We start from the raw sequence: 21,887 nt of genomic DNA, 5'->3' as shown, positions 1-21,887 counted from the left end.
CCAAATGATATTTGACAATGTATTGAGAAATTGTCTGCATTACAGCTTTTATACTTATTTACAGAACCTAAATAACGTCCTAAATTTTGGTGTGTGAAAGTTATGTAGTTGTTCACTTATCATGTTGCTAACTATTCACTCAATAGTGTTTCAGAGCCCAGACACTCTGAGAAGTTACTTTTACTTTCCCTGGTTCTTTACATCTGTCTGAAGGAAAATCTGCTGTCTTTCTACCACTGACAAACACAGAAAGGAGTAAAGAAAGGGTCAGAACGAAGAAATTTTGGACTAACTTGGGTCATCATTATATGGTTACATTATTTTAATCATAATTCCTGAAGTTTTAGACATTCTTATTATCAAAAGCAAATACATTTATGTGGGGCATGACTTCACTTTTCCATTTTTAATATGGCATAAACAACATAATTTAACAATATTTTACAAAATATGGTAAACATTTCCATAGCTTTCAGAGACATTTTCTGGTGAAAACTATTTTGTATATTTCACCATTTGTTATTTTTATTGGTACAAATACCTTTATTAAAAAGTTTTCTTTGTCAAATGTAGTTTGTCCAGAAATTTTGAAAGTTTATTTACCAATTGATTTACTTCTCTCAGCTGAAAAATAACAAAAACAACAATTTTTTGGCCACACCCATGGCATGCAGAAGTTTCTGCGCTAGGGATACAACCCATGCCAGAGCAATCTGAGCCATGTTGGTGACAACGCCAGATTGTTAACCACTAGGTCACTGGGGAACTCCCCCAAATTAGATAGCTTTTATCAAATGTAGCTAAATTATAACAATTGTTTTATAATGCCATCTCATTAACTCAGAAGGAACTACATTATTGTACTTTTTTTTTTTTTTTTACCATGAACACAAATTAAATGTGATGTACAAGTAACACATTCTGACTCTTTAATATTGACAGGCTAGGGAGAGGGATTAGAGATCCCATCCATTAGTTCCAAGCATACCACTATAACAGATCAGTAGTGGATTTCAGATTCAAAGCAGTGCCCTGAAACTATTTCCACTTATGACAGAGTGTTTTTAAAAAATTGAACATAATTCCAAAGATTCCAATTAAGAATCTTAAGGCTGGTGTTCTCCCTCACACTGTCCCTGCAACTGCAAAATTATTTGTGCATATCTCTGTCTCTCAAAAGATTATAAATCCCTTAAGGCAGTGGACTAAGTACAGGGTTTGAAATAAAATACTGGCTTGCTGCTCTGGAAAAATAACTATAAACTTGGTTGGTTTTCATCTGTAAGAAGGGAAATTAGTATTTTGTCTTGTAGTGTTTGTGTGAGATTTAAATGAGAAATGAGATTTTTTTTTTTTTTTTTTTTTTTGTCTTTTTGCCTTTTCTAGGGCTGCTCCCACAGCATATAGAGGTTCCCAGGCTAGGGATCTAATCAGAGGGCCTAGGCAGAGCCACAGCAACACAGGATCCGAGCCACGTCTGTAACCTAAACCACAGCTCATGGCAATGCCAGATCCTTAACCCACTAAGCAAGGCCAGGGATCGAACCCGCAACCTCATGGTTCCTAGTCGGATTCGTTAACCACTGAGCCACGATGGGAACTCCCATAATTCTTACTTATTTCTTCATTTCTCTCTTCTATACCTTGTCACTGTATCAATGACACAGTATCACAATAAATGACAAATACATGATTTGTTTTGTTCATAATTTTGTATTACCATAGATTGGTATATTTATAGATCAGTATTAAATTTTTAATGAGTACAGAATAATCCATAATATTTAGAAATATGCTAAAAATTTTATATTCTGAAATACTTAAAAGCACATAAATTAAAAGATGAATACTTTTCTATTGATAAACATCTTATGTTTTTAATTGCTTCATGAATTCTAATTTATAATAACTAATCAATGTGTAATTTTTTTACTAAATTATGTTCATGTTTTAAAAGTGATGAATCATTAAAAATGTAATAGAATTTTAGATATTAGAAGAAATTTTACAGATCATCTAATTCACTCCTTTTATTTTACAGATAAAAATTTAAATCCCAGAAAGGTAAATGATTTGTACAAAGTTCTGTAGTCAGAAAAATAAAATTAAACCGTTCTAAGATCACACTTTTCTCCTTTTGTTTTTTCTTGAGATACAGAGCTACAGAAGCCAAGAAAAGCTAAGCAAAGAAAAATTATGGAAGATGCCCAATGAAATTGTCTGAAGAAAATGGAGGCTACAGAATTTGTTCAAGAAAAGCCAAGGGAACTTTGACATTTAGGGTTAGGGGCTACTATCTTTTTTCACTCCTAGGTAGCAAACTAACCACATTTGCATTTACTTGAGAGGCTACAGCTAGAGTGTATAGACCTACTGTACATGTTTTTGATGAAAAGTTATCAGAGATAAAAGGAATCGAGGAAGGCAAAAGAAAGGTATAGTTTAAACTGAAAACATAAAATAATGATTAATTATCAGTATTTGATGACTTTTCATTATCAATTTCTAAGATCTTACCGTAAGTTTTCTTTACCTTGAGGACTTATTTTTGTTTTGTAAAAGCTTTGTAATATTTTTAATGAAAAGAATTGGGAAAATAGACTAGCACTTTGGATTTTAGGAGCCATAAAATTTTAGTAGGCTATATCTGAAATGGAAAAAAATCCCCAAAGCATACAAAATAAAATATGAACAAAATAGAATTTATCTTTTTGTTTAATTTGGCCAAATGAAGAGGTACAGTAAGGTAATCAACCACTCAATGTGCAATTAATAAATGTTAAACTCAATTTCCCTCAGTCTTTAAAATTTTTCCTCACATCTAATATATGTTTTTCATTTCTACATAGGGCAGAGGAGCCTAAAAGTCTACGATGATATAATTATCAGACAATCCAAAAAAAGCCAAAATGGTTTATATCAACTTTTGAAATAATAAAAATACACAATATGAATATTGGCATGATCATCTGAACATGGAAAAGAAAAGGAACACAATATTAGTTGCATATTATATGTTGGTAGGAACAAACACATTGCTTTTATTAAAAAACCTAAATAAAATATTTTGTCTTATTCAGATCTAAATTTCTTCCATCTCAGTACCATGCATATTAAACACCTATTTAAGCAAAACAGCATATTCAAAAAACATTATTAACCTCAAAGCCTTACATTTACTTCACATAGAATGAAAAGACGTTAAGATGCAGCTCTCCAACCTAAAGCCAACGTATTCACTGTTCCTCCAGACTCTGAAAACTATCAGGTAAAACAATTAGACCAAAAGTTCCATGAGGACAAGGGCTGTGTCTATTTTCTACCCTCCTGAATCCACAACATCCAATATTAAACCTGGCACTTAACTGGTAACTCATAAGCTTACAGATTAACTGAACACAGTTTTCTGAATATTTCAAGTTTTTAGTAATTTTATTTTTCCCATATGAAACTATAGAAATAGTGTTAGCAAACTGGAAATATTTTTGGTTCATTATTCAAATGATAATGCAATACCATGAACTCTATGAAGCCAGAGGGTTATGGGCTAAGGAATAAACATAAGGCCAATAAGAGTTTAGCACTCTGGATTTCTGCACATATGCATTGTCTAAAAACAAAAGGGACCCTACATAAGATACAGATTTCATTTTCTATCTATTTATATCAAGTGGATCAGGACAACTGTGGAGAGAATAAAAACCCAATGATAGCTAGACAAATAAAACAATTCCACTATCAACTGTACAATGCTTATTTTTATGCAAGAAACTGGAAAACTTCCTACTGTTATGCTGTCAGTTTCCTAAAGGCGTGAATTGTGTCTTTTTTTTTAAATGGCTGCACCCATGGCATATGAAAGTTCCCAGTCCAGGTATTGAATCCAAGCTGCAGCTACAACCGAAGGCACAGATGTGGCAGCACCATATTCTTCAGCCCACTGCACCAGGCCCAGGAGTGACCAGAGCCAATGTAGTAACAGGATTCTTAACCCAAAGCACTACCCCAGGAACTCTGGATTATGCCTGTCTTAGGTTTCTGTTATAAACATCCTCACTGTTTATAACAGAAACCTAAAACTTCATGCTCTCAAGACCCCTTTAATCTTTTGAAGATTCCAGAGGACTTCAAAAGATTTTGTTTATGTGGACTCTATTTGTCATATTCAAAAGTCAAACAAAGAAAATTTTAAAATACTATTAATTGAAATGATAATCTACCTAGTATATGATAATATAAGTTACACATTCTTTATAAAAATTACTGTATTTGCCAAAAGCGAAATCTTGTAAGGGCAATGTTTTAGACTTCTGCAAGTCTGTTTAATGGCTGACTTGAATGAAAACAATCAGAATCGCATTAGTTTCTGCATTCAAACATACATGACATATTATTTCAACAGAAATAGATGAAGAAAATCCAGCCCAACACAGCTATGGGGATGCCCAGGTAGATCACCACAAAGGGCCTTGGGAACCCCAGGGGTCCTCATTCTACCTTTTGAAAACCAAGAGTCTGTAATATCATGTCACAAGGTTAGTGTTCAATTACCATTTGCTAAATTAATGAAAAGTTTAGAGAAAGAAATAACCTCTCAGAGCATACATATATATATCCAAAAATACAATTGATTTGTACATTCATTTTGAATTCGACTGATTCTTTATAAATGTAGACTGCTTTGCTGAAATGAAATGTTAATGACTCCAACTTCTCAACTCATTACAACTAAACAGATATAGATTGAAGGAGGGTAGTCTGAACACGAAAAGTGAAAAACAGTAGAAATACAGTATATAAGTCCAAAATTTAATGGAAATAAATAGATATCTAGAAAGAAATATTTTGCTTGAAAAAAATGCCACATATAACCAAATCAAGTGGCTAAGTTGAATACTATGATTCTCTTTAAAGCAAGTAAATTAAATTGAAATAACATTATAGAACACAAGCTGGATTCTAGTATTTTTAGTATCCTCCATGCCATTTCTAATTAATCTATAAAAACCACAAGAAAAGGTTTTGCTTATATTTTTATCACTTTTACTTAAAATATGAATAGTAATTAACCAAATGCCAGAGAAAACATATCAATTCAAACATTTTAAAAATTCTAAAATCGTAATTCTTGTTCTTTAAAAATAGCCTTAATTTGCAAATAAAAATATAATTTAAGATTATATATGAGACATTTTTTAAATGTCATCTTACTATTTGGCAAAGAATAAAATGACTTACTTTTCTTTTTCTTGAAGCTGAAGCTCCTGTGAAGCCATTTTAGGTTCTGTCCCAAGATTTTTTTGCATCCGCTGCCTTCTCTTTCTACTCGGTGCAATATCAGTGACATCAGGACTTGAAATAATGGAATCATCTCTTTTTAAAGTAGCTAAAATAAAATAACATAAGAAACGAGACTCAACAAAGTTACACATGTAACTTTGGAGTATAGTATCAACTGGCTGCTTTAGCACTGATATAAAGTGACATAATTAAAATAAAAGCGAAATTATTTTTCAAATGTGTTCATATTTGGTGAAGTGAGCCAGCTAGAGAGTATGTAATACTTTAATCACCAATATAAATCTTAAAGTACATGTGCAACAACTTCATCAAAATGGTCCTTGCCTCTTGAGCAACAACATTTTCAAATGCATAGGTAGAAGTGAATTAGATACCTCGAAAAAGTGTTTGGCATGGGTAAACTGCTGTAGGAATAATGAATCAAACTGATAAAAACAGTAATTATTAGCAGGAATGGGAACTTCTGCTTGTGATCCAGAGATAACATAAACTTAGTCCAAATGTGGGGAATAAGCATAAGAAAAATTTAAGAAAGTATTAACAGATATCTCTAATGTGGTTAAACCATTAAATTACCCTAAAAATATTTGATATAAATGAAATAGAAGCAATAATAGAAATATGTTTGAGTTATAATCCCTTATTCTTGATAAACAACTTAAATGCAAAAAACTTTACAGGAGTTCAGAATATTCATTCTTATATCTAATACACAGCATGTTCTGCTATAATAAATGTTTGTGTAAAAAAAAAAGAGTTCTTTTGCTATTGGTGGTCGTGAACATCAACATAATTTGGACTCGATGTCCTACTAGTTCATATGATTGCTTTCCAGCATTTTAATGTTTTAGAGTGACCAAGGGCAAGTTTTCATCACAATTAAAGAGAAAGCCTTAGCAATCTATAAAGACCTCAAGAAGCAGAAATGAGTGGCTGAAAATTCTATTCCGGTAATGGAGGCAAAAACCCTATACTTTTCAAAAGTTTAAGCTCTCTGCTGAAGATGCAAGTACAGCTGAAGAAGCAGTGAAGACATTTCTTCCCCGTACCTTGAATCAGATGTTTAATTCTGATGAAACTACTGGAATCAAATGTGTTCAAAAACTCGAATCTCCTCCATCTGAGAGGAAGTGTGATGATTCAAAGGGTGAGCTGACAGTGATGCTTGGTGAGAGTGTTGTTAGGGATTTAATGGAGTTAATATTTTTATTAGGACTGTAACAAGAGAACTAACAACAACAATATAAAGCTCCACAGATTTCAGGTGGTCTTAACCTTTTTCCAATAAAACTCTATTAGTTTTAATGTGCTATTTTACAGAATGAGTGGTTTTTCAGGCACACGGATGTCACATTCAAGCAGAAAAAGCTGCATTTTCAGCTCTCATTCTGTGCAGTCCAGACCTGACATGACTTGGACCATTTGGACTTGGTAAATTCCTTACTAACTTCATTTTACTTATGAGAAAACCAAGGCTTTAGAGAGGTTAAGTAACTTGCCCAAATCACAGAGCTTTTGCTTTTACATTTTATCATTATGACAACTAAAAAGTATTTCTGTCTGGTAGGTAAATTATTCCTTAATAAAATATGAATTGAATGCCCATCAAAGCCTACTGTACTTTTCAAAACTGTTTAAATGATTAAGACACATAAGTTCCACTGGATTCCATGTACATGATTTTATTAACCCCAAAAAATGTATTAGGAGTAGTGAAAGGTAAATAAAAAAGGGTGTTTCTCTGAATATATTCCAGCTGAATGATTTCACTATTTTTATTAAGATATGAGGTGACTAAGGAAGATAATTCTGGTTACCTGTTTTCTTGCCCAGGCAGCTCTCACCCAGGGTTTGTTGATTACATAAGTTTACATAAGTAATCAACAAAGTAGAGTCTTGTCTATGAATAAAACTAGCAAAAGTGTAAGAATGAGAGAATTTTCATCCGCACAAAGACTTGTTAAATGGAAAAGATTACATTTAATGAAATGTTAGACATTTTTGAAGGAAAAATGTTAAGTTTAAAGTGTAAGATAAACTTTAAAAAATAAAGTTACATTTCTGAAATGAAGTTCTGCCATTTATTTCAGAACTCCAAATAATGACTTACACATTGGCACCCAATAGGATGTTTTCTATTATTAATTACTATTTGTTATAAAGTTTAGAATTTACTTAAAAATGCAAAGTGATTAAATGTGTATGTTAGGGTGCGCTCTAATGTGTTGCATCTACTTAAGAATCAAAGACCAAGAGCAGTTTGTTGGGATTCTAAAAATTAAGTCCATATTCTTCAGGAGGCTACTAGACATATTTTTGTTATTCATCTCAATGAATAACTAATGATTTACCAATTAGTATACTGAATGCCAAAAATGTGTATCTACTGGTGAAAACAAGGCATGAAAACAAGTATGATGAATATTGCATATGAGCTTTCCTGGGTGACATTAAATGTATTTAAAATATATAAATTGACTAAATGTTTTAGAGATATTTCCAACCATTTTATAAATAGGCTATAAGAATCCAGTCATGGAGTTCCTGTTGATTAAGAATCCACTGAAGCAGCTCAGAACTCTGCAGAAGTGCAGGTTCAATCCCCAGCCATGTGCAGTGGGTTAAAGGATCTGGCATTGTTGCAACTACAACACAGGCCGCAGCTGTGTTGCGGCCTAGATTCAATGCCTGGCCTAGGATCCACCATATACTTCAGGTGCAAGAAGGAAATAAGGAAGGCAGGAGGGAGGAAAGAAAAGAAAGCAAGAAAGAGAGAAAGGGGAAGGAAGGAAGGAAGAAAGAATCCAATCAGGTCTGCTTACTCTTAGAGATGATGCCCTGTGCTGAATCTTCAAGTAGTTCTGTGTCTAGTTGTGAACTCTGGACGACTATGGTTGTCTAATGCCAAGAAGAACTGCCATTCCTGCCTCAGGAATCTTTATATTTGCCAAAAGTGAATGTTTTAGGTGACTAGGACACAAAAAAGGACACACAGCTGGAATTTCTTCAAGCTTATAAAACAGGTTCATCAATTATTTTGTGATTACTTACTTGTTAGTAAATATTTAGTTGATAGATGTATGTGTGGCAAAACATAATCTGATAATTTATTATTATACCTACACTTTAAACTTCTTGGTGGCTACCATTATGTACTACAAAGAAATTAAGAGCTTTGTATAAAAAGTGCTACCATATAGCTTAATTACTGCTTAAATGGAATATACCTTTTTTAGTTTGTATTTACAGAATGATAAACAGTTTTCCCTTCGGTTTACTATATACATGTAATAGCAAATTGTACTGTAATGGATTATCTTAACTTACATAATTCTGTTAATATAAAGTTTTGAAAATATAGCCTTTTAAAATGGAAAACATTCCATCCTATCCCTCTTCACTCTGCTCTGCCAGAAACCAGAAAGTAAAAAAAGGCACTACTCCAATAGTTGGTATCTATATATTAAATTGCTCATCTCAAGCATTCCTCAAATTTCAGCCCATCTCACCTCTATCCTCTACCGTGTGCTGCTATTTGGTTCTCTCTTTCCATTTGTTCTCACTACTGACTACTTCATTTCTATTCTGACACTGATTGCCTTGAACAATGATTCTGGGTCTCTAAACAAGCAAAACTATTTCATATACAAGAGAAGAGATCTGAACTACATCTACAGGAAGTCAAAGATGGGGCTTGTAAAATACTTCTATGATTCATAATCTTACATATTTTAAAGGGTAACAAAGTTATCACTTTTAGGCCTTGCAATCCATTTTTAAGGAAAAAAAATCGTATTTTGTTTACTGGGTTATTCATACTCATTTTAGCTGTGAGGAAGAGCTTGAATAGAGCTGGAAAAGAATGGCAAATGTTCAAAGCGTAATGAGAAGGAGTATGGCCTCGTTGGAGGAGTGTTCATTAGAGAAAAACATGCAGGAAATGAGACTGGATAAGTATGGGCAGTTGGGAAAGAAGAGAAGGAAAGAAGAGACAGAGAGATATGTCAAAATAAATAAATTTGCAAGTTTTCAAATCCAGGAAGAAGAATATGAATTTGATGTTGCCTGGATTTTTTCCTTCTGTGATTCCACATCCAGAAATCTCAGTTTTTAATATTAACATAAGTCTTTTTCTCATGACAATGTATCTTTCACCATTTCCAGGATTTTTTTTTTTTTAAAGAAAGAAAAAAAATATTGGCAATCAACTTACTATGGTTGAAATACTGACTGGCAGAGCTATGGGATGAATTTCAAGTTCTAATTAGGTTCACTGCATCTAGAAAATGGGGAATTTTTACACAAGCCTTGTTATTATAAAAGGTGGCTGGCTCCACAGAAAGCCACACTTCTTCTCATCTGACAGAAGAACTGCAAGAGCTTGGCAGCTGTAGTTCAGACATGAGAGTGGCAGACTGTTGGCTTTCCTGGGTGCTCTCAGTGTTAAAATGAAATGACACCGTTGGCTAAACTGCTTAAGCCCATGAGCTAAACTACCTGGTAAACTTAATCTCTGACCTCTAAACACAAGTTTCAATATTTAAAAAAAATAATTTTTCAGGCTTAAAATACATTTCATTATGGCTTCATTATTACTGCATATCTATAGATGTTTTTCTCTCTTCATATGATATATAGCATCACATACAGAGTCTACAAAACATTAATGGAGCCTGACACCATTTGCCTTCTAGTCCCCCTCCAAACACACATACCTATCTTCAGCCCTTGACGTTCACCCTCCCCACAAAATGAACATATGCGACCTAATTAAACTTAAAAGCTTTTGGACAGCAAAGGAAACCATAAACAAAACAAAGACAACTTACAGACTGGAAGAAAATATTTGCAAATGAAGCAACTGACAAGGGATTAATTTCCAAAATATATAAACAACTCATGCAGCTCAATATCAAAAAACAAACAACTCAATCCAAAAAAATGGGCAGAAGATCTCAATAGACATTTCTCCAAAGAATGTAGATGACCAAAAAACACATGAAAAAATGTGCAACATTGCTAATTATTAGAGAAATGCAAATCAAAACTACTATGATGTACTACTTTACATCAGCCAGAATGGCCATCATCAAAAAGCCTATAGAACAATAAATACTGGAGAGGGTATGCAGAAAAGGGAACCCTCTTATACGGTTGGTGGGAATGTAAATTGGTACAACCACTATGCAGAACAGTATGGAGGCTCTTTAAAAAACTAAAAATAGAATTACCATATGATTCAGCAATCCCACTGCTGAGCATCTATCTAGGGAAAACTGTAATTCGAAAAGATACATGCACCCCAATGTTCACTGCAGCAGCACTATTTACAATAGCCAAGACATAGCTGCAACCTAAATGTCCATCGAAAGACAAACAGATTAAGAATATGTAGTACATATATATATACACAATGGAGTATCAGTTATGAAAAAGAACAAAATAATGCCACTTATAGCAAGATGGATGGACCTAGAGATCATACTAAGTTAGACAATAAAAGACAAACATCATATGATATCTCTTCTATGTGGAATCTAGAAAAAAGATACACATGAACTTGTTTGCAGAACAGAAAGAGATGCACAGAATTTGAAAACAAACTTATGGTTATTAAAGGAGACAGGTATTGGGATTGGCATATGCACGCTGTGGTATATGAAATGATGAACCAAGAGACCTGCTGTGTAGCACAGGGAACCGATCACCCAATATTTTGTGATAATCTCCTTGGGAAGAGAATCTGAAAAAGAACGGATGTATGTATAACTGAATCACTGTGTGTGTGTGTGTGTTTCTTTTTAGGGCCACACTCGTGGCATATGGAAGTTCCTAGACTAGGGGTCAAATCAGAGCTGTAGCTGCTGGTTTACAACACAGCCACAGCAATGCCAGATCCAAGCCACATCTGCAACCTACACTACAACTCATGGCAAGGCCAGGGATTGGACTCAAGTCCTCATGGATACCAGTTGGGTTTATTATCACTGAGCCATGATGGTAACTCCTGAAACACTTTTTGCACAGCAGAAATATCACAACATTGTAAATCAACTATTCTTCAATAAAACTTGAAAAAATGAAAAAAATTTTTTCATGTTTAAAATACCTTTTATTAGGGGTTCATCATTATCTCCTATCTATGGATTTCCCCCTCTTCATATGATATACACAGAGGCTATAAACCTTTAATGGAGATTGCCACCATTTTCCTTCTGGTCCCCGCCAAACACATGTACCTATCTCCAGCCTTTAAAACCCACCTTCCCCCATCCCCCCCAAAAAAATTAATGTCTTGAGGCATATTATTCATGCCAATGGCTATTTAGCCCTTAAATTATTGAATGAATGAGGCTCTCATCTTCAGGTCCCTTGATCGTGAAAAACATGTGTCCTGTTTGCAACATGCCAAGCTCAAACAAAAAACTTTCAGTGGTCCTCATCACCTATAAAATAAAATCCTAAGATCCCAACCCTGCATTAAAATCCCTTTATAACATGATCTTCATCTGCCTCTCTGACCAGACCTCCCACAAATCTTCTACCAGAGCATATAAACTATTCCAAGGGCTCCAGAGTTCCTACATCTTCTTTTTTTGTTCCCTACTTTCTTTTTCTTAAATGTCCTCCACTCCTCTAGTGGCTCAACCATGTGCTCCTTTCCAGCAATGCCCATTTCAGTCACTTCAGTCATCTCTAGTAGTTCCAATTCACAGCAATCTCTCCTTTCTATAAAGTTTGAAACATTCATTTTACACATACTATCTTGCATTGTTATTTTGCTTTTATGCATATTTCCTATTTCCAAAATAGATTATGAACACACAACAGCTAGAGGTCCAGTCTTACAATTTGATATATCCCTAACATATTATACAGTAGTGTTACATGTGAGAAATATGAAGATTTAAACTCTTATTTTGAAATGTGTATCTTATCTTTTAAATCAAAACTTATGTACTTATAGATTTCGAGAAGAAGTGTAGGGAAACATCCAATCAGAAGATCTTGGTCTGGGTCTCCATTTCTGTCATTTAACTTGGACATATTACAGAATCTCAAAGTTCCTCTGGGAGAAAATGTATATTAACCATGATTAAATGGGGTAATATAAACTTTTATAAACCATAGTGTCAGAAATATTTGACATTGTGAGAAATATTTGATATTAGCTTAGGTATTATTAACCAAGTGTGTGTGTCCTTACAAAAGACCAAATTGAGGTTAACTTTAATTTTAAAGGTTCATTATTAATATTTTATTATATAAGTTTAAGGTGTTCACCATTATAGTTCAATCCCTGTAAAGTGAGATTCAGGTAAATTTGAAGAAATTTCAGGTTATCTTTTTATAGCTTCTTAAAAACATACAAATTAATTTAAAAAATAAGATAAATTCACGGTTTTCCAAATTCAAAATAACCCAATTGCCACAGAACCATTATCTGTTATGAATATAGAGCAGTCAGTCTGCTGTGGCTGTTTTTTGCTGTTTTATTTATTCATTTATTCATTTCATAAATTTTACTAAGTGTTTACAATCAATAAGTCATTGTGTTTATTTCAAAAGCTATAAAGTATTGCGGAGAGAAACCAAAATCCGAACCTTAAAATACTATGTTAAGTAAATCTGAAACTTCAAAAAGATACTCTTTCTTTCATCAAGGAAAATAACAAACCAATGTGCCTCTGCAGTTTGTCTTATTGACAGGTAAAAAGATAAGCGAAGAAAGCTCAGATAAAGTCAGTTACACCATTCTTCAATAAGCAATATCTTGAAGTGACCTATCTTGAGGTAGTAAATTTCTAATCTGACCAAACAAGTAAACATTATTTTCCCTCACCATCTATCAATATTCCCTTTCCAAAGCAGAAATCAGCTCATATCCACTTTTCACAATCTAACCTGAGTAACTGATGACCATCTTACATGGTAGGTCAATAGTCTAGCCTATTAATCAGCAATCATCAAATAAACGGATAATTAACATCACACTAAACACTTAGAAGTGTGTGTGTGTGTGCGTGTGTGTACACGCACATTCAACCACGTGAGTACACTTTGGCCTAAGGCAGGCTTCTCTTTTAGCCAGCACAGCTGGAAGTCAGACCTAAAGAGAAATACTTACTGACACTGGGGTAAAGCCAAAAGGTCATCTTTGGAAATCCAATACTTTCAATGTCAGAGGCAGGGTGGGCTACTAAAGATAAAGTACAGACTCTGGAAGTATTTGCAGTATAAAAATAATGTGAGTTGAATATATTCAGTATTGTTCTATAACTATAAAACAATCCACTTAAAATATATTTCTAAAAGTTTTAAAATCAAATGAACTCAGTTCTTGAAATCTTAAGGATTTATTTATCAAGTATTTCTTATGTGTCAGGCACTATCCCAATTACACCAACATTTATACAAAAAGTTTATAACTGAATAGGGTAGAAAGACACAACTAATTGTGGAAGAAAGCCATAAGTGCCACAAGCAATTACAAAGGAACAAATTTGAAAGTTTAACGTAGGCACAATTTTCCAACGTTTTACTATTTTTTCCAAATTAATCTGTAAAGTTTAACTTCTCTTTTTCATTATGATACACTACTTATAACTTGATTTCTTACTTTTATTTTTCTTAAAAGGCTATTTCTTTTGAAAGCATAATTTTCAGTATCACATGGCTCTGAAGTGGATTTTCCAAAAGGGAAAATTAAAAGACGAGCTCACTGTGAGCACATTGACAAGAAAAGACTGAGGTTTATAATTAAATTTTAAGGATGTTTCAGAATGACCTCAAACAACATATCTGAATTAAAACTGTAAAATTAGGAGTTTCTGTCATGGCTCAGTGGTTAATGAATCTGACTAGGAACCATGAGGTTGAGGGTTTGATCCTTGGCCTTGCTCAGTGGGTTACGGATCTGGCGTTGCCATGAGCTGTGGTGTAGGTTGTAGACATGGCTCGGATCCCGAGTTGCTGTGGCTCTGGTGAAGGCCGGCAGCTACAGCTCCGATTAGACCGCTAGCCTGAAAACCTCCATATGCTGCGGATGCGGCCCTAGAAAATACAAAAAAAAAAAAAAAAACCTGTGAAATTACCTTAATAGATAGTCCTTCAGAGCACCCCACAAAATCCTAAGTATTTTTCATTACACTCTTAATAATTTATCTAATATTTATAAAGCTCCATGAAGGAAAGGGCTGGGTTTGGGTTTGTCTTATTCACTATTAGTACAAGACAGTCTAGCATAGTCTAGTAATTAATAATTCCTCAATAAATATTAGTTGATTGACTGGTATAAATTACTAAACACTAATTGAGTTAATAACTTTTTTCACTTCTAACAGTAACTTTTTAAAAATAATTTTAAACCTGCATAAAATACTACACTATTGATTAGCTATGCCTGCAGGTGCCAGTCCAGTGAACATTAAGAAAATAAAATTATTAGTGGGGAAAAGCAGTTTATGAAAGAGCAACATTAGCCTTAAATTTTTATTATTTTATACTTAAAAATAATAAACATTGGAAAGCAATTTTAATGGTTAAATAAGCTTTCAGAAAACAAAACTATAATTTTTTAGCTTTCGTCGGCTTTATGAGGGGTGACCTACGTCATAAAATGTTTGGTGTCAACATAAAGCTTTCATTGTTGTACATGAGTCAGGTATGGACTTCTGTCAACTTAAGAAAAATTTTCTTAGCATTTTCTTAATAGAGATTTAAAGTTTTTTAAAATTTTAACTCTTTTTAATGTTAGTCAACTTTTAATAGAACCTAGACTTTTTACAGAGCTTCAAGAGGGTTTTACTGAACTAGGATAAATTTAAAAAAATGAACAAAAAATAAATGAAGTGTAAAAATTTTTAAAGAAATAATGCAGGAAATCTTACAGCTTATTTTTATTTTAATAAGGTATTACCACTATATTATCTGCAGTCACTCTAAATGAACTGATGAGACCTAAGACAAGATCACCAGATTAACTAGCAAGTCAAAATCAAAATAGGATGAAAGTGGCCAAAGTAAAATGCTGCATAATTACCTACTCAACTGAGTAGATAAGAGTCATTAATCTCGAGCACAAACCCTTTGACTATTAACAGGGATAAGAAAAACTTGACTGAGTTTCTGTGACAGGATAGACTTTCCTACTTCATAGTATTTGCTTACTCTAAGAGAAATTCAGAATAGTTTTAATATATGAAGAAAAAACACTCTATTTGTACTTCTTTAAAGTCCTTTACAATAAGGTAAATACCTTTGTGATATGGTTTAGCCAGTTTGTAGAATTTCTATGAAGAGGCAAATATAAAGCTAAATTTCAAAGGTTTCCCTTGAAAACTATGGAATGTTTTTCAAAAGTAAGATTTCACGATCTTTAGTGCTAGCATGTTAGGCTAACTTTCAAAGTAAATATGATTAAGGCAATACTTCCTCTAAGATGAAGAAAAACTATCTGCCAAATGGTTGATTATCTAAGATAATGTTTATAGTGAATTAATAAAATACTTCACAAGGATCTTAAACCTGATTCTGTTAATCACTGTCTCGATGACTTAGAGAAAATCAAGTAACAATTCTGTGAAGGTTTTAATTTTTCATCTATAGAATCAAATGTGGAGAAATTACACCAAATAGTATTCCAGTATAAAACAAAATGAAAAACAAAACAAAAAATATTGCTCTAATTCCACAATTTAACTTACTGTGCTTCTTAAAAATCATTACCTCTACTATCTGAATTTGGTTAAAAAAAAATGTGCTCTTAGATTATTCTAAAGCACTTTTAAGTAAGATTTGGCTTAAATGTCTTCCCCAAATGAGAAAGTTATTCTTTAGGAATGTCATTTCTGGGAGTTCCCTGTAGCTCAGCAGGTTAAGAGCCCAACTAGTATCCATGAGGAAGCAGACGCCATCCCTAGTCTTGCTCAGTGGGTCAAGGATCCAGCATTGCCACAAGTTGTGGCATAGGTCACAGATGTGGCTTGGATCTGGCATTGCTGGCATAGGCCTGCTCTGATTCAACCCCTAGCCTGGATACTTCCATATACTCTAAATGCAACCCTAAAAAGCAAAAAAAAAAAAAAAAAAAAAAAAGGGATAAAGAAATGTCATTTCCAAACATTTTACACTATTCCACAATGCTTATGGATTTTTAATTTTTCAATAAAAACCTTGTAAAGTTTTAATTTTTAAACAAATAATTTTTATATTCTTTTACCTTAAAACAAAAATTTAAATAAGAGCAAAAATATTTTAAATATTTAAATTTAAATATTAATATTCTCATAACAAAGAGAATAACACTTGGAAAATATACTTGTTTATTCTGAATGTGTCCTTTTTACATTAGATTTTATATTTATGAAGTTTGTCCAGCAATCATTTTTTAGCATGCTACCTAGTAACATGCAGTCTTAGGAGAAAGCCTCCATGATGCCTTTATCCCTACAATTTGCCAAGAGCCAAACTGGAAATCATTTTTAATGCCTTCCAAACCGTCATCACACACATCAGTCAGCACCTCCTAAAAAGCTCTTAAATTTGTCTCATAATTCTTTGCACCCCCATACTTCCTAATCTCTTGCCTAGATTATCGGTAAAGCTTATAATAGCCAAAGTGGAGTTCCTAGTGTGGCTCAACATTTTAAGAACCCAATGTCGTCTCTATGAAGATGCAGGTTGGATCCCTGGCCTTGCTCAGTTGGTGACGGATTCACCTGGCATTGCCATGGCTGTGGCGCAGGCCTCAACTGCAGCTCTGATTTGACCCCTAGCCCAGCAACTTCCATATATCACAGGTGCAGCCCTAAAAAGAAAAAAGAAAAAAAAAAAAAGGCCAAAGTAGTTAAAACTCATTCCATACAAAACATCCAGGAGAATGCTTCTAAAAATCCAAACCTGAACAAGCAAGGTCCTTTTCTACTGCCTTGAAGACAGAAAAAACTCCTTAATGAACCTTAATGTCTCCTCCTTTTCCTGGTTCAGCTTACTTTTACAGTATTGAACTGTGTTTGATGTTCCATTCTCTCTCTCTACTCCTGGACATCTGTCCAAGTGATCTTCTTCCAGTAAGAGTGTGCTCTACCATACCACCAACCTGGCTAACTCTCGTCCATTCTTAATAACTCAGTAAAGATATTACTCTGTCAGGAAGCCTTCAAAGCATTGATTAGATGTCCCTGCTCCATGCCTTCATAGTACTTTTTACTACTCCTATCACTGCAATAGAGGCAAGTGGTTAAGATTATAGACTAAGACAAATAAAGTAGGGAAAAACTGTTTGGGGTTTTCCGAAGGAATAGTAGATAAAGCGAGGTTAAGTTTTATAGTAAAGTCAGTGCATAAGGCAAACAATCACAATTAATTAAAACTATCCTTGATAATTCCTTAAATTGTCAAGTTAAGTATAATAATACATAGTATATACAACTCCCTATGGTAATATTCATGCATAACTATTTAATGAAAACCATAGTATATAGTTGCATAGAGAAATTACCTTCAGAAAGAAAATTACCCAAGGTTTTCAATAATCTAAACGTATCATCAATACAGAAAGATATGACCTCCCAGTTCTTTTAGGTTAATGTCATTACCTTAATCTTTTATGAAAGACGTATTAGTTCCTCTGATGCTTCCTTGGTCAGATTTCTTTATAGTTCCAAACTAATTTTTCACTGTTTTCCTTTCTGGATGAAGACATCATCACCTTACTTCCTTGACTACCTAATAGTGGATTACTGTTTCTTTGTCAACAGTCCCAAACCTTAAAATTAGTCATATTTGTTCCTAGGTTTTTCACATTGGTATTTACTCTTGTCAGGCCTAATTATATCCACCACTGTGGACATAACACTTGCTAAGTAGAACAACAGGCAGTCAGCAGAACTATTTAAAAACGTAATTTGCTCCTTCATTTGTAAAATCTACATTTACCTAAATTTTCAGTTAAATAGGTTAATATAAGTGTGTGTGTGTACACACACACACACACATATATATATATGATGACACTTCACTACAATTCATAAATAAGTAGTCCAAATTTCAATCTCTCAAGGTATCTTAATCATGAAATGAGAAGCGGGGACATCATAGCATGGCAGGCCTCACAGTTATACAGCTTGTTCTTTCTGCAGTTCACAAAATAAGCTTTTGAAAAGATGCATTTACCATAATGTTTAGTCATATACAAAAATGGAAAAACTGTTACTAGAAATTTTTAAGGATTATAATTTTGTGTAAAATGAAAAAAATATAACACTTCCAATATATGTCTTTCTAATGATGTAAATACTGTTGGTATCCTTTTTTTTTTTCTTTTCTTTTTCTTTTTAGGGCCACATTTGTGGCACACGGAGGTTCCCAGGATAGGGGTCAAATTAGAGTTACAGGTGCCGGCCTATGCCACAGCCATAGTGACATGGGATCCAGACTGTGTCTGCGACCTACACCACAGCTCACTGCAACACTGGATGCTTAACCCACTGAGTGAGGCCAGGCATCGAACCCGCAACCTCATGGTTCCTAGCTGGATTCATTTCTGCTGCGCCACAACAGAACTCCAGTATCCCCATATTTTTGATATTTATAATTAATTATAATAAACTGACATTTAGGAAAATAGTTCCTCATGTCGCCTGGTATGTTGGAGATGCTCAAAATATGACTGTTGAATGAAAATACTACAAAGGAAAATACTGAAGATCTTATAAATAGAATCTAAAATACAGCGAAAATTTTGTAGTTGAACATGAACTTAAACAAAAATAAGAAAATAAAAGTTTGACTGATTTTTTTATCCATAACATAACTTGTTTTGAAAAGCCTGTAATATTAATTATAAAACAAGAATTGAATTTAAAACCTAAGACATTAAACCAGAATTGGCATTTAAAATGCCCTTGTGGAGAATATTCTAACCTTGTACAAAACAGTATATTATTTCTAAATAATGGTTACCAGATACCTTAGCCAAGAATCATAGTTATATAGGAAAGTTATCATAACACAGCTCGGAAAGTATAAAAGCAGGAAAAAAAAGTGTATTTGTGCTGGTGTTTATGCAGATATATAGATAAATGGATCTACATCTATATAAATAGATACAGAATATATATAAATTGGAACATGAAACATTATAAACACTCTAAATAAAACTGAGCCTAAGGTCAAAGATAACTGGGAAGAAACTTTGGCAAATAAGTTGACAGAGAAAATATAGTAACATGAGGGTGAAAGATATGGACACCAGCAGAATGAGCATTCAACAGATAATAATATTTCTTATAGGTCACATGATTACTGTGGATGACTTTGCAAAGACGTTTAAACTCACTGTCTAAATAATTTCTATTGGACTTATAAAATTGAACTGCGGGTGAAAAAAGTAAATTTAATGAGTTCATAAATCATTTGAGTACAAGCTGATGTTATTGTCTTAGAGTGGAATCAGCATGAAATATTTGTTTAAACCTCTGTTTCAAGTGTTGATTCCACAGAAACATAAAAAAAGGATACCTACATTTTTTTTCTGGATGTCATCTATGATAACTCTATTAGTTTAGTGAAAGTATTGCAGATTCAGCAGAAACAGGCATGGAAAGGGAAACGTTTTGAGTTCCATTCTGACTCATCATGACTGATAAGAGTCAAATAAGTACTTAGAAGTAGGTGAATTAAGTCGGGATCAATACAGAGAAAATGTCAAAATCCATATTCAGTAAGCTTAATGTGCCCCTTAGGTACACCCATCTCTAGGGTGGGAAGCTTTCTCAGAAAGAACACAGCTTTAAGTCTGAAAATTCCCACTTTTCCTGTTTTATCTTTTCTTGGTATGTAGAACATACAAAAGAGTCTACCACAAAAGAATCCATAAATGAATTGAAAAACAACTCTATTTTAACATTCTGAAGATCTTAAACATAAGCTTATGTTTTCCAAACTTTCTTATTTATAGAACTCCCCAACTTCCCTACTAAAATCTATTAACATATTAAGGAAATGATGTTCTTTACAGGATATTTCAGAAATGACATTATTGGAGAGATTTCTATGAGAGAGTACAGAACAGTAAAAAAGATTACTTAGGGACCATACCTTCTTTAGGGTTGGGTTTTTAAAAGAATTTCCCATAACCACCAAAACTATCTTTTAAAGGAGTGGATATCACCAGGAGGTGCATTTTATAAGAACCCTAGGCGCTTCTAAAATTTAGAACCCCAGCCCTTACCTGTTAAAAGAATTCTGACTCAATAGGTCATGGGTTGTTGTTTCTGTTTTTGGAAAGCTTTGACAGGTGTTAATCCATCTCATACACATTAATGCCAATGATAAGTAACTCAAATACCAACTACCAATGATAACTTCAGAAGAGAGTCGTAGAACTAAAGTTCCCTGTGCTTTGTATCTTCCAGCAGATGTTACTGTCAATTCATAAATATTTCACATCCCCCCCCCTTTTTTTTGCTTTTCAGGGCCACACCCACAGCATATGGAAGTTCCTAGGATGGGGTGGAATCAGAGCTACAGCTGCCAGCCAATGCCACAGACATAGCAACACTGGATCCCAGCCACATCTGCGACCTACACCACGGCTCATGGCAATGCTGGATCCCCAACCCACTGGGTGAAGCCAGGGATCGAACCTGCATCCTCATGGATCCTAGTCAGATTTGTTTCTGCTGTGCCATGATGGGAACTCTAATATTCCACATCTTAAAAAGAGCACATTTTCATACAGCAGAAGCAATTAGGCCTGTATTTTTTTGCTCATTATAAACAATTTTTTCTTAAACATGTGTATTAATCTGTGAACCATTAAAAGGATAGTGACACAGAGAGTAGCTCCTGGGCAGGAGAAAGACACAAATACCCACAAAGTTTATCATCCAGATCAGATATCTTAGGAGTTCCCAACGTGGCACAGTGGAAATGAATCCAACTAGGAACTATGAGGTTGTGGGTTTGATCCCTGTCCTAGCTCAGTGGGTTAAGGATCTGGCATTGCTGTGAGCTGTGGTGTAGGTTGCAGACTGCGTTGTTGTGGCTGTGAAGTAGGCTGGCAGCTGTAGCTCCAACTGGACCCCTAGCCTGGAAACCTCCATATACTGCGGGTATAGACCTAAAAAGCAAAAAAAAAAAAAAAGACCTTTTCCCTCTTCTTTAGAGCCCTATAATATCAGCACAGGAGATGTGAATTAGGAGACCACAGTTTAGTTCTCAGCTAAGTCACCCTCTTAAGATGCAATTTAAAAAATAACTTAATTCTACAAGTCCTAAATTTCCTAAGCTCAAAAATTATTAGGTTAGGCTAGATATTTGCATTCTAAGTGATCTAAGTGTAGGTCACTTTGTATTCTAACATTTAAGCATATTGAAATAAATACTTTAAAAAACGGAAAATCAACTGTGAAAGGTCATATTTCTAAATTCTAATATGACTATTAACCAAAATTGTCTTAGTGTTGTTTTTAATCAAACAGAAACTTGAAATAATGTTATTTAAGAAAATGGGAATGGGAATGTATCTTAGTCTGTTAGGGCTGCTGTAACAAAGTAAAAAACTGGGTATCTTTTAACAA

The 21,887-nt window shown here is 33.8% G+C and overlaps 1 protein-coding gene across 21 annotated transcripts in view; it reads right to left on the bottom strand.

The window, feature by feature from the left end:
* XRCC4 (X-ray repair cross complementing 4) overlaps positions 1-21,887 on the bottom strand; it is a 335,612-nt gene that overhangs the window by 181,165 nt on the left and 132,560 nt on the right. For 20 of the 21 annotated variants that reach the window (XM_085013988.1, XM_085013989.1, XM_085013991.1 and 17 more), the window contains one exon: positions 5,239-5,386. In XM_085013988.1, coding sequence (XP_084870114.1) covers positions 5,239-5,386 — 148 coding nt within the window. Of the gene's footprint in view, positions 1-2,135; positions 5,387-21,887 lie in introns of those variants that run through there. The other variant, XM_085013995.1, reaches the window with a different exon arrangement.

This window comes from Sus scrofa, chromosome 2 (assembly GCF_054392235.1).
Source record: "Sus scrofa isolate SSC_HxYL_T2T_F1_AM1 chromosome 2, Sscrofa_HxYL_maternal_Yorkshire_Landrace_v2.0, whole genome shotgun sequence".
NCBI lineage: Eukaryota > Metazoa > Chordata > Mammalia > Artiodactyla > Suidae > Sus > Sus scrofa.
The sequence above is the reverse complement of the archived record's forward strand: the minus strand, read 5'-3'. Positions and strand labels throughout refer to the sequence as shown.